The sequence below is a fragment of the Rhinopithecus roxellana genome, chromosome 15 (genome assembly GCF_007565055.1).
Source record: "Rhinopithecus roxellana isolate Shanxi Qingling chromosome 15, ASM756505v1, whole genome shotgun sequence".
In the NCBI taxonomy this organism is placed as follows: Eukaryota; Metazoa; Chordata; class Mammalia; order Primates; family Cercopithecidae; genus Rhinopithecus; species Rhinopithecus roxellana.
In genome coordinates, this window is record NC_044563.1 from 88,225,510 (window position 1) to 88,242,147 (window position 16,638).

The following is a 16,638-nucleotide window of genomic DNA, read 5'->3' on the forward strand; positions in this document are numbered from 1 at the left end:
GGAAGAAGTTGAAACCCTGAATAGACCAATAGCAGGCTCTGAAATTGAGGCAATAATTAATGGCCTACCAACTAAAACAAGTCCAGGACCAGATGGATTCACAGCTGAATTCTACCAGAGGTACAAGGAGGAGCTGGTACCATTCCTTCTGAAACTATTCCAATCTATAGAAAAAGAGGGAATCCTCCCTAACTCATTTTATGAGGCCAACTTCATCCTGATACCAAAGCCTGGGAGACACAACAAAAAAAAGAGAATTTTACAGCAATATCCCTGATGAACATCGATGCAAAAATCCTCAATAAAATACTGGCAGACCGGATTCAGCAGCACATCAAAAAGCTTATCCACCATGATCAAGTGGGCTTCATCCCTGGGATGCAAGGCTGGTTCAACATTTGCAAATCAATAAACGTAATCCAGCATATAAACAGAACCAAAGACAAGAACCACATGATTATCTCAATAGATGCAGAAAAGGCCTTTGACAAAATTCAACAGCCCTTCATGCTAAAAACGCTCAATAAATTCGGTATTGATGGAAAGTACCTCAAAATAATAAGAGCTACTTATGACAAACCCACAGCCAATATCATACTGAATGGGCAAAAACTGGAAAAATTCCCTTTGACAACTGGCACAAGACAGGGATGCCCTCTCTCACCACTCCTATTCAACATAGTGTTGGAAGTTCTGGCTAGGGCAATCAGGCAAGAGAAAGAAATCAAGGGTATTCAGTTAGGAAAAGAAGAAGTCAAATTGTCCGTTTGCAGATGACATCACTGTATATTTAGAAAACCCCATTGTCTCAGCCCAAAATCTCCTTAAGCTGATAAGCAACTTCAGCAAAGTCTCAGGATACAAAATTAATGTGCAAAAATCACAAGCATTCTTATACACCAGTAACAGACAAACAGAGAGCCAAATCATGAATGAACTTCCATTCACAATTGCTTCAAAGAGAATAAAATACCTAGCAATCCAACTTACAAGGGATGTAAAGGACCTCTTCAAGGAGAACTACAAACAGTAGTTCTGAGCAGTGGCTCAGTGAAATAAAAGAGGACACAAACAAATGGAAGAACATACCATGCTCATGGATAGGAAGAATCAATATCATGAAAATGGCCATACTGCCCAAGGTAACTTATAGATTCAATGCCATCCCCATCAAGCTACCAATGAGTTTCTTCACAGAATTGGAAAAAACCGCTTTAAAGTTCATATGGAACCAAAAAAGAGCCTGCATTGCCAAGACAATCCTAAGTCAAAAGAACAAAGCTGGAGGCATCACGCTACCTGACTTCAAACTATACTACAAGGCTACAATAACCAAAACAGCATGGTACTGGTACCAAAACAGAGATATAGACCAATGGAACAGAACAGAGTCCTCAGAAATAATACCACACATCTACAGCCATCTGATCTTTGACAAACCTGACAAAAACAAGAAATGGGGAAAGGATTCCCTATTTAATAAATGGTGCTGGGAAAATTGGCTAGCCATAACAAGAAAGCTGAAACTGGATCCTTTCCTTACTCCTTATACGAAAATTAATTCAAGATGGATTAGAGACTTAAATGTTAGACCTAATACCATAAAAACCCTAGAAGAAAACCTAGGTAATACCATTCAGGACATAGGCATGGGCAAGGACTTCATGTCTAAAACACCAAAAGCAATGGCAACAAAAGCCAAAACTGACAAATGGGATCTAATTAAACTGAAGAGCTTCTGCACAGCAAAAGTAACTACCATCAGAGTGAACAGGCAACCTACAGAATGGGAGAAAATTTTTGCAATCTACTCATCTGACAAAGGGCTAATATCCAGAACCTACAAAGAACTCAAACAAATTTACAAGAAAAAAACAAACAACCCCATCAAAAAGTGGGCAAAGGACACGAACAGACATTTCTCAAAAGAAGACATTCATACAGCCAACAGACACATGAAAAAATGCTCATCATCACTGGCCATCAGAGAAATGCAAATCAAAACCACAATGAGATACCATCTCACACCAGTTAGAATGGCAATCATTAAAAAGTCAGGAAACAACAGGTGCTGGAGAGGATGTGGAGAAATAGGAACACTTTTACACTGTTGGTGGGATTGTAAACTAGTTCAACCATTATGGAAAACAGTATGGCGATTCCTCAAGGATCTAGAACTAGAAGTACCATATGACCCAGCCATCTCATTACTGGGTATATACCCAAAGGATTATAAATCATGCTGCTATAAAGACACATGCACACATATGTTTATTGCGGCACTATTCACAATAGCAAAGACTTGGAATCAACCCAAATGTCCATCAGTGACAGAGTGGATTAAGAAAATGTGGCACATAGACACCATGGAATACTATGCAGCCATAAAAAAGGATGAGTTTGTGTCCTTTGTAGGGACATGGATGCAGCTGGAAACCATCATTCTCAGCAAACTATCGCAAGAACAGAAAACCAAACACCGCATGTTCTCACTCATAGGTGGGAACTGAACAATGAGATCACTTGGACTCGGTAAGGGGAACATCACACACTGGGGCCTATCATGGGGAGGGGGGAGGGGGAAGGGGGGAGGGATTGCATTGGGAGTTATACCTGATGTAAATGACGAGTTGATGGGTGCTGATGAATTGATGGGTGCAGCACACCAACATGGCACAAGTATACATATGTAACAAACCTGCACGTTATACACACGTACCCTAGAACTTAAAGTATAATTTTAAAAAATGTAAAAATACACATATATTATAAAATAATAACAATAATAACATGGTGAACTTGGTAGGGTGGAGAAGAATGAAGTGGTGAGGAGTGAGGCTAGAAAGAACAGGTTTGGGCCGGGTTGTAAAGAGTTCTGGATATCACGATAAGGAGTACGGATTTTTTTTCCTATATGCAATAAGGAGCCACTGAAGAATTTTAAGCTAGTGCCAGGGTTGCGGGGGTGCATGTGTATGATATTACCAATTGTGCATTTCTAAATGAACACTCTAGCAGCAATGCAGAACACGGCTCAACAAACCTTTGCTATAGAGAGCAGACCCAACAACAAATATTATTGGCTTTGCAGGCCATGGAGTCTCTTTCACAACTACTCAGTGCTGTTGCTATAGCAGGAGAAAGCAGCCATAAACAACACAACAAAGCTTTACTTCTAGACTTGAAAATTTCAGGTTTATAGAATTTTTACATGTCAAGAAATATCACTCTTTTACACTTTTGCAACCATTTGGAAATGTAGAAACTTAGCTTATGGGTCATAAAAAAGAAAAAGGCAGCAGGCCCAATGTGGCTCTCAAACTGTAGTATGCTGACTTTTGTTTATAGAGGGTAGATGTGAGGCATAGAATCGAGACCAGAAGGAGGAAAATGAAAAGATTTAAAAACACCAACAAGAAAGCAACAGTGGGACTTAGTGACTAACTGGGTGTGGGTGCTAAGAAGTCATAGATGAAATGCCTGTTTCATATTTGCTGTTCATGTAGGGGTATATAAATTCCATATTTGCTGTTCATATAGGGGCATATTAAGATCACTTTAGGTATTCCGACAGCCAAGCCATCTATTGAGTCAAAAAAGATTCACAGTCAACTAAAAAGCAAGTCTTTTCCATACACATTTCTATTCAAACACAGGGTACCCTTTATGTCTCCATTCTAACCTATGCTGCTAGATTTTTGTTGTTTTTAAGATCTTGAGGTCTGATTTTGTTCTTATAAGCACTGTTAGCGCAACTTCTGTGTTCAATCAGTAAGTACAAAACAGAAAGCAAAGGTTAACATCCTTTCTTCCTATAGCACAATTCAGATTCACTGAATCTCAGGCAGTTTTAGAATTTCAAAAGTAACTATAAAATCTAACACATAAATAAGCTTTTGAACTAGACCATATTTTTTCCATTGACAGGACTGTACAGTTCACTGGTACCTAAAATGATAAGTGAACTATTTGGAAGGAAAGGTTGGATTAGCAGTACTTGAAATATAAATTGATGTCAATTTTAAATACATAAGTTGGTCAAAGTTATATAAGTTATAACTGTTTTATAATTATTAGAAACAATTGTGTAGACCTGGAGAACATTTAGACTCACAAGAAACCATAGCATAGTCAGACTGGATTATCTGTACCATGGCACAACCAATCAGGTGGCAATTTCTATTAGTACTTCAGATGGCTTCAATAGAAGGTCTACATGCTTGTGTGTGTTTATGAGGCAGAAGGGGTCAGACCTGACCTACGTGAATTAAGTTTGGAAAGCAATGCACTGGAAAAATCACAAATGATGGTTTCCTCTGCCTTCAAACTTATTCTAGATTTAGACTCCCGCTTGTGTTCATAATGAAGTAACAAAGACCAGACTTATCTTCCCACCTGAAACAACTTAAGAACTGGGCAAAATATAGAAAACAGTAATTTTTACACATTAAACATCAGCCAGCATAGGGTAGTTATTCCTGAGAGAGAGGAAACACATGAGGCAGTCCCCATGATTATTCTAGCTTGCTGTCTAGAGAGTTTCCGGACCACAGAACAGGGAGAGGGAAACCAAGCAGAGTCTAGCAGTCTCCATGAGTAGAGGGCATGGAGCCAGAATCCCAGGAAGGCCAAGACAACTAAAGTTCACAGGACAGAGCATCAAAGAGGAGAATGCTGTACAGAGAGAAATCTCCAGAGATTTGCAGAGGACTCCCCTCAATTCTTCAGGAGAGTATGAATCAACACATGTGCATGAGGAAACTACCCAAAGCTGGGGGGAAAATATGCAAAAGGGGCAGAGAGAACAATCACTGGAGCTTACACACAGCCAGGAACTGTTGTGCTCCCATGAGCCAGAGGTAAACCTCATAATTCATGGAGCACTGGGGACAGCCCCTCAGGAATAGGAAAAAATTATTCCTAAAGGTTGCTTTGGTGCCACCTAACGAAGCTTAAAGCAAGCTTCAAAAAGTATCAAACTGTTTCCAAGTGACTTAACTATATCCTAGAATAACGCTTAAGAATAATCATTAGAATATTAAAATATCTAGCATCTAACAAGGTAAAATTCACAACATCTGGCATCTGGCCAAAAATTAATAGGCATATAAAGCAGCAGGAAAGTAGAACCCATAATGAGGGGGGGAAAAAACCCAATAAATTGAAAGTGACCTAGAAATGACACCCATGATAAAATTAGTAGACAAGGACATGAAAACAGTTATTATAACTCTCTTCAAGAAGACTGAGCATGTAAAGTAGACACATGGAATATACGTATATATTTTAAAAACCAAATTGTATTTCCACTGGAAGAGATTAACGACACATACAATGCTACACAGAGAGATTACTGAATTTGAAGACAACAACAGAAACTATACAAAATGAAACAAGGAGATAAAAAATGTTTTAGCGAACTGTGGACAATATCAGCGAACTGTGGACAATATCAAGCAATCTAGCTTGGAGACCACAAAGTGGAGTGAGGGGAAGGCAAATACAAATGTGAGGAAACAGTAGCCCCCAATTTCCTAAATTTGATGAAAACCATAAACTCACAGATAACTGAACCCCAAACACACACATACACACACACAAAAAAAAATGAAGAAAATGATCAAGGCACATTATAATCAAATGGCTTAAAACTGATGATGACGAAAAAAACTATTCTAAGAAGATTTGGGGATAAAAGAAATCACAACTCTAAGACTGAAAAGAGCAGAGACTTTGGGCATCATTGCCATATACTGCTCTCATAAAGGATAACTGTGGTCTTTAATTGCTATCAAGCACCCCTAATGAATCAAGCATAATGCACAACCCAAATTGACTATTACTACCTTAGAGACTGGCCTAGGAGACAGAGAACAATAGCTACCATTTAATGAGACAGATGCTTTATATCAATTGTCTCATGTAATCCTTCAACAGCAACCAAGTGAGGTCAACACTATTAACAAGCCCATTTTACAGATGAGGAAACTGTGATATGGGCAAGTTGAATAACTTGTCCATGGTCTCATGGATAACTAAGAAGTGGTGGAGACAGGATTCAAATGCACAGGCAATATGATTCCAGAGTTCTTATGCCTAATCCATACATTATTACTCTTCTAAGAGAAAACACCCAAGCCCACAAGCATTAAACAATCTGGAGGCAGAATGGCCAATAATCCAGGCTTCTGAACAACTCTAAATAAAAATTACAGGTAAAGAGAAGAATGATAACATCTAGGGAAATATGAAGATAAAACACATTAGTAAGACATAGATAAAAAAAATCTCCTACAAACTATAGTGAAAAATAGACTCATACCAATTTGATTATGTAGTTAACTTTGCAAAATTCTGAAACGATTCCAATAAACTTTAATGGAGAAACTAAGGATCAAAGCAAAAGGAAAGGTACCTCTAAGAAAGTTTTAATCACTGTTTGGTTGTGTATGAAGTTGTTGTAATTTTAAACATTTGTTTTCAACATGCCACCCAAAACATATTACTGAAGACATCAATCTAATCATCAGACATCTAATTATACAATCAATAATAAAAGTCCTCCACAATGTTCTCATCAATCTCCAGTGACAGATTCATGCCAAGGACATGAGCAACTGTGCCCCAAAGGGATTACTTCAGAATGGAATGATATTCATTTTGTAATAATAACAACTTTCAAAATGCAGCACCTAATAGAGCTTTACCTTTGGCGTTTCAAATACTTGTTCCAGATGTATGATGTGTTCATGTTTTACACTTTTCAGAATGTTCACCTCTCGTTCAAGTAACTTCACAGCAGAGCTTCCAGCCTTAATCAATGAAGAAACACAGATTTCACATAATGAAAATCACTCCTACATTCCTCGACAGAAAAGTTTGTTATTTTATGTTTTCCTACTTCTTTTCCTATAACTTCATATTTGAAGTGAATTCATACATTTTTTAAGATGTTTCTTTTTCAAATGATATCATGCTATTTATTCCCATGATCAGATTAAATTATGCCCCTTCTTTCCTTTGTCCAATTTTAAGTTACCTATAATTTAGCCTCAAGCCACATCTGTTTCTTGAATTGTTTCTATAACTTAGATACAACATGGTATCTGTCCCCTCACAAAACTACTAAAATTACTCCAACTTTTAATATGCTTTTTGACATTTCCTTTAAAAATATGTTGATCCCTTGATGTTAGCATAATAAAAACAAAATCTACTTCCAAGGACATAAATTGGGGAAGATAAAAACAAAAAGTTTTTATTTTGTTTTGCTGTTGTCTTGTTTTGATTTGATTATACATATATATGAAAAAAATAATAGGCAATGAGATTCTACACTTGGCTCTGCACTGTGTTATTTCCTGGCCTGTCTGGTTAACTGAGGGAGAAACAGAGAGAGAGATGGAAAGAGAGAGAGAGACAGACAGACAAAGAGAGACAGAGATACAAAGAGAGAGAGATCTTGCCTTCAGATGTTAGATGTCTCCTAACATCTAACACTCACCATGCAGAGAGCAAAAGGCAAAGTCAGTAACACTCCAAGGAGCACAAGGACTTCATTTGGGGTGTAGGTAATTGATTATCTACAATGTCCTCTATCTCAGAAATTCTAGAAGGGCTTTCTCCACCCTCACTAACACCGCCCTGCCAAATCATCACCCCTATTGACCTTGAAATTGCCATTATTTGAGGATAAGCATTGTCCTCATTTATGGGTTTTATTTCTGTCTCACATGTCAGTGTGAAGAGAACACCAAACTGGCTTTGTGTGAGCAACATGGCTGTTTATTTCACCTGGGTGCAGGCAGGTTGAGTCTGAAAAGAAAGTCAGCAAAGGGTGGTGGGATTATCATTAGTTCTTAGAGGTTTTGGGATAGGCGGTGGAGTTAATAGCAATGTTTTGGGGGCAGGAGGTGTACATTCTCAAGGGTGGGGGAGATTATAAAGAACCTTCTTAAGGGTGGGGGAGATTACAAAGTACATTGATCAGTTAGGGTGGGGCAGAGGCAAATCACAATGGTGGAATGTCATCAGTTAAGGCTATTTTCACTTTTGTGGATCTTCAGTTGCTTCAGGCCATCTGGATGATATGATGGCTTAGTTGGGGCGCAGAGGCCTGACATTCCTGTCTTCTTATATTAAAAAAAACAAAAAAACAAAATAGTGGTAAAGTGTCGGGGCAGTGAAAATTTTGGGGGGTGGTGTGGAGAGATAATGGGTGATGTTTCTCAGGGCTTCTTCGAGTGGGATTAGGGGCAGCATGGGAACCCAGAGTGTGAGAGATTCAACTGAAGAAAGATTTTGGGGTAAAGGGTGATATTGTGGGGTTGTTAGAAGGAGTATTTGTCATATAGAATTATTGGTGATGGCCTGGATACGGTTTTGTATGAATTGAGAAACTAAACGAAAGACACGAGATCCAAATAAAAGAAAGAGAAAAATAGGTATTAAAGGATTAAGAATTGGGAGTACCCAGGACGTCCAATTAGAGAGTGTCCAAGGGGGTTCAATGTTATTGTTTAGTTGGTTGGTGAGTATTTGGGCTCTATCCTTCAGTATTTTTTTTAATGTTGTCATATACCAGGCCAGATTGATTTAGGTAAAAACAACATTCTTTATTTAAAAATATACAGAGTTCCCCGCCCCCCCTTTTTTTAGTAGTGAAAAAGTCAGAGCCTTGTCGAATTTGGATGAAAGAGAAATGCAAAGCCAGCAATTGTTTGTTAAAGAAGGATTAGAAATGGCTAGGAGAGAGTGAGACTGATAGTGTGGTGGAGATAGCTGGGGAGAGGTAGAGGGTGGCATGAGAATAAGAGCGAGTATAAAAGTAAAGAATAGGACTTCATCAGGGTCAAAGTATTGGAGTGTACTTTGTCACTGAAGATCTTCCATACACTTAAAGAGAGACTTAAGGGTGGCAGTTTGAGGTAAAACCAGGAGCCACTAAATACCAAGAGCCTGAGAAACTGCTTGGGTGTTTTGACTAATAAAGGCTGGTCCATTATCAGACTGTATAGAGGTGGGAAGGCCAAACTGAGGAATTATGTCTGACAGAAGGGTGGCTTTCTCAGACCCTGTGGGAAAGGCCTCTACCCATCCAGTGAAAGTGTCTACCCAGACCAAGAGGTATTTTAGTTTCCTGACTCGAGGCATTGTGAGTAAAGTCAATTTGCCAGTCCTGGGCGGGGGCAAATACCTGAGCTTGATGTGTATGGAAGGGAGGGGTCCTGAACAATCCCTGAGGAGTAGTAGAATAGCAGATGGAACACCGAGAAGTGATTTCCTTAAGGATAGATTTCCACAATGGAAAGGAAATGAGAGGTTCTAAGAGGTGGGCTAGCAGTTTGTAACCTACATGGAAGAGGTTATGAAATGACAATAGAATAGAATGGGCCTGTGAGGCTGGAAGGAGATATTTTCCTTGGTCCAAGAACCATTTGCCTTGTGTGGGAAGAGATTGAAAGGTGCATGTTTCAGTGGAAGAGTAAGCGGGAGTGACCGATGAAAAGGAGAAAAACTGACCGTGAGGGACTGAAGTTGGAATGCTGGCTGCTTCTCTAGCTACCTTATCAGCATAAGCGTTGCCCTGAGCCATGGGATCTGATGCCTTTTGATGGCCCTTGCAGTGAATGACTCCAGCTTCTTTTGGAAGTAAAGCGGCCTTGAGAGTAGTTTTTATTAAAGAGACATTAATGATGGAGGACCCTTGTGTAGCGTGGAAACCTTTCAGCTCATAAAACAGCATGGTGGTGCAGGATATGGGGTCAGTATAAATATTGACGCATAGTCCCTTTACAAGAGTGAGGGCCGGAATTAAGGCAATGAGTTCGGCTTGCTGAGAGGTAGTGGAGGGGGGCAGAGCAGTAGCCTCAATGATAGATGTGGAAGATACTGTAGCATAGCCTGCCTTTGCTGGTGTGTGGCGATTAGGCCTGGTGGAACTGCCATCAATAAACCAAGTGTGAAAAGCGTGAGGAACAGGAAAGAAGAAAATATGGGGAAATGGGGTGAATGTCAGGTGTATCAGGAAGACACAGTCATGGTGGTCAGGTGTGGTATCAGGAATAATGGGGGAGGCCAGACTGAAGTCTGGGCCAGGAACAATGGTAATTGTGGGAGACTCAACAAAGAGTGAGTATAGCTGAAGGTGCTGGCAGGGCAGAAAGTACATGTGTCAAGCATGAGGAGGAAAATAGATTTTGGAAGTTATGAGAACTATAGAGAGTGAGTTGAGCATAGTTTGTGATTTTGAGGGCCTCTAAAAGTATTAGGGCTGCGGCAGCCGCTGGAGACATGATGGCCAGCCTAAAACAGTAAGGTCAAGTTGTTTGGACAGAAAGGCTACAGGACGCGATCCTGGTCCTTGTGTAAGAATTCTGACTGCACAGCCCTGCACTTCGGCTGTGTGTAATGAAAAAGGTTGGGATGAGTCAGGGAGAGCTAGGGTGGGGGCAGTCTCTAAAGCTGTCTTCAAGGAATGGATTTAGGATCTATGGTGTCGGCTACATTTCCTTTTGTGAGTTTATATAATGGTTTTGTTAGGATGGCAAAACTAGGTATCCAAAGTCGAAAGTATCCAACCATGCCTAGGAAGGAAAGGAGTTGTTGTTTTGTAGAAGGTGTTGGGGTTTGAGAGATCAGTCGGACACAATTGGCAGGGAGAGCATGTGTGTTTTTATAAAGAATTATGCCAAGGTAGGTAACGGATGGAAAAGAAATTTGAGCTTTGGAGGGGGATACCTGGTATCCTTTGGAGAATAAATGCTGAAGGAACAGAAGAGTGTCTTGTTGAAAAGATTCAAAGGAGGGGCTACAAAGAAGAAGGTCATCAATATATTGAATAAGGTGAGAAGCAGAAGGGTGGAAAGAAAGTAAACCATGAGAAAGAGCTTGGCTGAAGTAATGAGGGCTGTCCCTGAAACCTTGCGGCAGCACAGCCCAGGTAAGCTGCTGGGACTGATGGGTGTCAGGGTCAGTCCAGGTGAAAGCAGAGAGAGGCTGGGTTGGGTGCAAGGAATAGTAAAGAAAAAACTGATAGGTGGAAGTTTTAGGCCTGACAATTTCCAATAAAAAATCTCCCTGCAAGGAAAAACAAAGGTCCTATTCCTCCACCTCCCATCCACCTGATTTGGGAAAATACATAACGGTTCTTAAGGGAGTGGAAATGAATTAGTCACAAGGCAAATTTTGCCTAATCAAAATTTTACCTAGTGTCATTCCAGCTTCCAATTACCTCTGCTCCTCGACCTTTAGCATCTCAGGAGTGGGTGGGACATTGCCCATCATATTATGCCCCGCCCAAGGATTAAGCCACATTTATAGGTTAACCTAGACCAGCAGTCCCCGACCTTTTTAGTACTAGGGACTGATTTCATGGAAGACAACTTTTCCATGAACCAGGGATGCGGGAGAGGGCATGGTTTCAGAGTGAAACTGTTCTACCTCTGATCATCAGGCATTAGTTGGATTCTCATAAGGAGCATACAACATAGATCCCTCACATATACAGTTCACAGTAGAGTTTGTGTTCCTATGAGAATCTAACGCCACCACTGATCTGACAGGAGGCAGAGCTCAGGTGGTGATGCTCACTCGCCTGCTGCTCACCTCCTGGTGTGGAGCCTGGTTCCTAACAGGCCATGGACAGGTACCAGTCCAACACCTGGGGGCTGGGGACCCTCGACCTAAAGGATCAAGAGAAATAGTGACTGTGAGGAGTGAATTTTTGTCTAGACTAGATATGGAAAGTTACCCCAATTTCTCCTAATATCCATCTCGATTCTGTTTCTCTCCCCTTCCCAAATGGCTTGACCTGAATATAACATAATATTACACTATTCACTTCATATACTGACTATATAGTTTTATCTTACTATCTTACGGTCTCACAAACTCTCAACATAAATATGAATATGAAAGATTATTAATTCCTAAAGTTGCAAGTAGGCATGATAGTTACATAACCCAAAAACTGAACCCCTAACCCTACCTAACACCAAAGAAGCAAAGGAAATAACATCTCAGGCAGCACTTAGGATGCTACCTATGGTTCTAAAGAATTCTAAAATTTTCTAGAAGGGCTCTTAATCCCTTTATTAAGATTGATATGTTACCTTACTAAACATTAGAGAGAAATGGTATGTAATTTGCTATAGTTTGTTTTAAATAATACATAAAACCTACCATTTTGTTTTTTAAATGTGATATTTATCATCACAAATCCTAGGGGAAAACACCATAATGTTGTTTGGTTTTTCCCAGGCACAGAAATGCAAAAGGTTGATGAAATGATCAGGTGTCAAGTCTGAGGTCTCAGACTTTACCATCAAGAGAAGCCCAGTCGTTTCCCAGTTTGAGAGGAAATCTAGTGAGGAGTGTGGCAGATAAAAGAGCATAATGTAGATAGTTGAAGCAAAAGTGATTCAACGTGAAAGAGCAGGCAGGATGAATAAACAGAATTAGCTAACAGTGAGGAAATGAGAGGATAGGAGAAAAGTATATCAAAACAACATCAGGACAGAGTATCAGCACTTCTAGCTAAGATATCTCTAGCCCACAGCCCTGTGCCTACAGATACTGAGAACCAGCCCTTATCTTCAGCATACTCTGGTAAAATTTACCTATTTTTTGTTATATTGGTTATATTATTCCTTCCATTTGTTTTTTCCAGGCAGCACTTGCCCACTTGAGTTCAGAAACTAGTCCCTTTCCAGGAGGCTACAGAAATGCCATGCTTCTCCAGGGGATCAGCCCAGGCTGGGACCTCAGGGTGAGAGGCAGCTTGTGTTAGTGTGAAAAGTTGTACTGCCCACACCCACCCTGCACTAACACTGTTCCCTCAGTAGGATGCTGCTAATGAGCCTTACCTTTTCTTTGTTCACTTTTTTAATTGCCCACTTCGTTTCTGTTTCCTTGTCTGTCGCTTCAATGACCATTCCAAAGCTCCCTTTTCCCAATATTCTTCCAAAGGTATAGATTTCCTGGAGGGAAAAAAAAAAAAAAAGAATTCTTTGTCTCCCTATGCCATTTAACAGCTATTAAAATGAACGGCCGGGTGCGGTGGCTCACGCCTGTAATCCCAGCACTTTGGGAGGCCAAGGCGGGCAGATCATGAGGTCAGGAGATCTAGACCATCCTGGCTAAAGCGGTGAAACCCCATCTCTACTAAAAATACAAATAATTAGCCGGGCATGGTTGCGGGCACCTGTAATCCCAGCTACTTGGGAGGCTGAGGCAGGACAATGGCAAGAACCTGTGAGGCGGAGCTTGCAGTGAGCCGAGATGGCACTGCTGCACTCCAGCCTGGGTGACAGAGCGAGACTCTGCCTCAAAAAAAAAAAAAAAAAAAAAAAGAACATATAATACTGACAGATACTCACCCAAGGGAAAAAGAGATTCTGCTCCAAGTTAAAATCAAATAGAAGACACTACATATTTTCTCCAATATTAATAAACACATCTTAACCAAAAATAAGTGTTGATGAATTTTATTAAGTGTCCTTTGGAGGAAAAGCCATAAAAATCCTAATGGTGAAATGTGGAAAAACTCAAAAGTATAAAAATGAATCTCTTTCAAACTATAATATATTAATGAAATATCTTCATAAGAAAAAGGAGAAATGGAGTACTAATACATATACATAAGTGTGTGCAGATATAAAATACACTCACACCAAAAAATCCCAAATCTCTGAGAGCTATACTACAAAATCAACACATAGTAACTACTGAACAAATGTTTCCTTATTTGACAGCTAATGCTTTCCCTTTATCTTATTAAAAATCACTTTTGTTTTATTCCTTTTGTTTTAGAAAAAGCAATATGTGACAAAAATTTCAACACAGATCAGCACTGAGAAAAAAAATAACCACTACTCATGAAACCATCAACCAAACCAAGAATCCATCCTCTTATCATTTAACTTCTACCTACAAAGAAAGAATACATTGGTTTTGCCAACACCACCATTTTGGTTTGCACTGTAAATAATAAACAGCTAACTCATTTATACTTTCATTTCTTGTAAATTTGGTTTTGGGGGAGTCAGTCTCCCTGATTCAAATCAACTCAGTTTCTAGACCCATCATGCATAGGAACCAGAACATGGGAGAGGAGCTGAACTAATGCCACTAGGTAATGCCCTGGTTGGATCAGCTAGTCAAAGCCTTCCATAGAAATGCCACTCTCAAAATGCCACTCTCTCTCTCTCTGTGATCACTTTCACATTCACCATGTGTATCAGTCCGTTTTCATAATGCTGATAAAGACATACCTGACACTGGGCAATTTACAAAAGAAAGGTTTATTGGACTTACAGTTCCACATGACTGGGGAGGCTTCACAATCATGGCAGAAGGCAAGGAGGAGCAAGTCACATCTTACATGGATGGAAGTAGGCAAGGAGAGGGCTTGTACACAGAAACTCCCGTTTTTAAAACCATCAGCTCTCGTGAGACCCATTCACTATCACGGGAACAACATGGAAAAGACCCGCCCCCGTGATTCAATCATCTCCCCCTGGTTCCCTCCCACGACACATGGGAATTATGGGAGCTACAAGATGAAATTTGGGTGGGGACACAGAGCCAAACCATATCATTCCAACTCTGGCCCTTCCCAAACCTCATAACTTCACATTTCAAAACCAATCATGCCTTCCCAACAGTCCCCCAAAGTCTCAACTCATTTCAGCATTAATTCAAAAGTCCACATCTAAGACAAGGTAAGTCCCTTCTGCCTATGAGCCTGTAAAATCAAAAGCAAGTTAGTTACTTCCTAGATACAATGGGGGTATAGGCATTGGGTAAATAATAGCCATTACAAATTGGAGAAATTGGCCAAAACAAAAAGGCTACAGGCCCCATGCAAGTCCGAAATCCAGTGGGGCAGTCAAATCTTAAAGCTCCAAAATGATTTCCTTTGACTCCATGTCTCACATCCAGGTCACGCTGAAGCAAGAGGTAGGTTCCCATAGTCTTGGGCAGCTCTGTCCCTGTAGCTTTGCAGGGTACAGCCTCCCTCCTGGCTGTTTTCACAGGCTGACATTGAGTGTCTGTGGCCTTTCCAGGTGCATGGTGCAAGCTGTCGGTGGATCTACTATTCTGGCGTCTGGAGAATGGTAGCCCTCTTCTTATAGCTCCATTAGGCAGTGCCCCAGTAGGGAATCTGTGTGGGGGCTCCCACCCCATATTTCCCTTCTGCACTTCCCTAGAAGAGGTTCTCCCTGAGGATCCTGCTCCTGTGGCAAACTTCTGCCTGGGCATTTCCATATATCTTCTGAAATCTAGGTGGAGGTTCCCAAACCCTAATTCTTGACTTCTGTGCACTCGCAGACTTAACACCACATGAAAGCAGCCAAGGCTTGAGGCTTGCAGCCTCTGAGGCCACAGCCCAAGTTCTATGTTGGGCCCTTTCAGCCATGGCTGGAGTGGCTAGGATGCAGGGCACCAAGTCCCTAGGCTGCACACAGCTTGGGAATCCTGGGCCCAGCCCATGAAACCACTTTTTCCTCCTAGTACTCTGGGTAATGGGAGGGGCTGCTGTGAAGACCTCTGACATGCCCTGGAGACATTTTTCTCATTATCTTGGGGATTAACATTTGGCTCCTGGTTACTTATGCAAATTTCTGCAGCCAGCTTGAATTTCTCCTCAGAAAATGGGATTTTCTTTTCTATTGCATCTTCTATCGCAGGCTGCAAGTTTTCCAAATTTTTATGCTCTGCTTCTCTTATAAAACTGAATGTCTTTAACAGCACCCAACTTACCTCTACAATGCTCTGCTGCTTAGAAAGTTCTTCCACCGGATACCCTAAATCATCTCTCTCAAGTTTAAAGTTCCACAAATCTCTAGGGCAGGCGCAAAATGCTGCCAGTCACTTTAGTAAAACATAACAAGAGTCACCTTTACTCCAGTTCCCAACAAGTTCCTCATCTCCATCTGAAACCACCTCAGCCTGAATTTCATCATCCATATCATTACCAGCATTTTGGTCAAAGACATTCAACAAGTCTCCAGGGAGTTCCAAACTGTCCCACATTTTCCTGTCTTGTTCTGAGCCCTCCAAATTGTTCCAACCTCTGCCTGTTACCCAGTTCCAAAGTCACTTCCGGCCGGGTGTGGTGGCTCATGCCTGTAATCCCAGTATTTGGGAGGCCAAGGCAGGCAGATTATGAGGTCAGGAGATTGAGACCATCCTGGCCAACATGGTGAAACCCCATCTCTACTAAAAATACAAAAATCAGCTGGGTGTAGTGGCCTGTGCCTGCAATCCCAGCTACTCGGGAGGCTGAAGCATGAGAATAGCTTGAGCCCAGGAGGGGAAGGTTGCAGTGAGCTGAGACTGCACCACTGCACTCCAGCCTGGCGACAGAGCAAGACTCCATCTCAAAAAAAAAAAAAAAAAAAAAAAAAGTCACTTCTACATTTGTGGGTATATTTTTGGCAGCACCCCACTCCTGGTACCAATTTACTGTATTTATCCATTTTCACACCGCTGATAAAGACATACCTGAGACTGGGCAATTTACAAAATAAAAAGGTTCATTGGACTTAGAGTTCCACATGGCTGGGGAGGCCTCACAATCATGGCAGAAGGCAAGGAGGAGCAAGTCACGTCTTACATGGATGGAAGCAGGCA

The 16,638-nt window shown here is 40.9% G+C and overlaps 1 protein-coding gene across 12 annotated transcripts in view; it reads right to left on the bottom strand.

The window, feature by feature from the left end:
- STK33 (serine/threonine kinase 33) overlaps positions 1 to 16,638 on the bottom strand; it is a 229,368-nt gene that overhangs the window by 62,638 nt on the left and 150,092 nt on the right. For all 12 annotated transcript variants that reach the window (XM_030919023.1, XM_030919020.1, XM_030919019.1 and 9 more), the window contains 2 exons: positions 12,867 to 12,980; positions 6,708 to 6,812 (listed from right to left, as the gene is read on the bottom strand). In XM_030919023.1, coding sequence (XP_030774883.1) covers positions 6,708 to 6,812; positions 12,867 to 12,980 — 219 coding nt within the window. The remainder of the gene's footprint in view (positions 1 to 6,707; positions 6,813 to 12,866; positions 12,981 to 16,638) is intronic.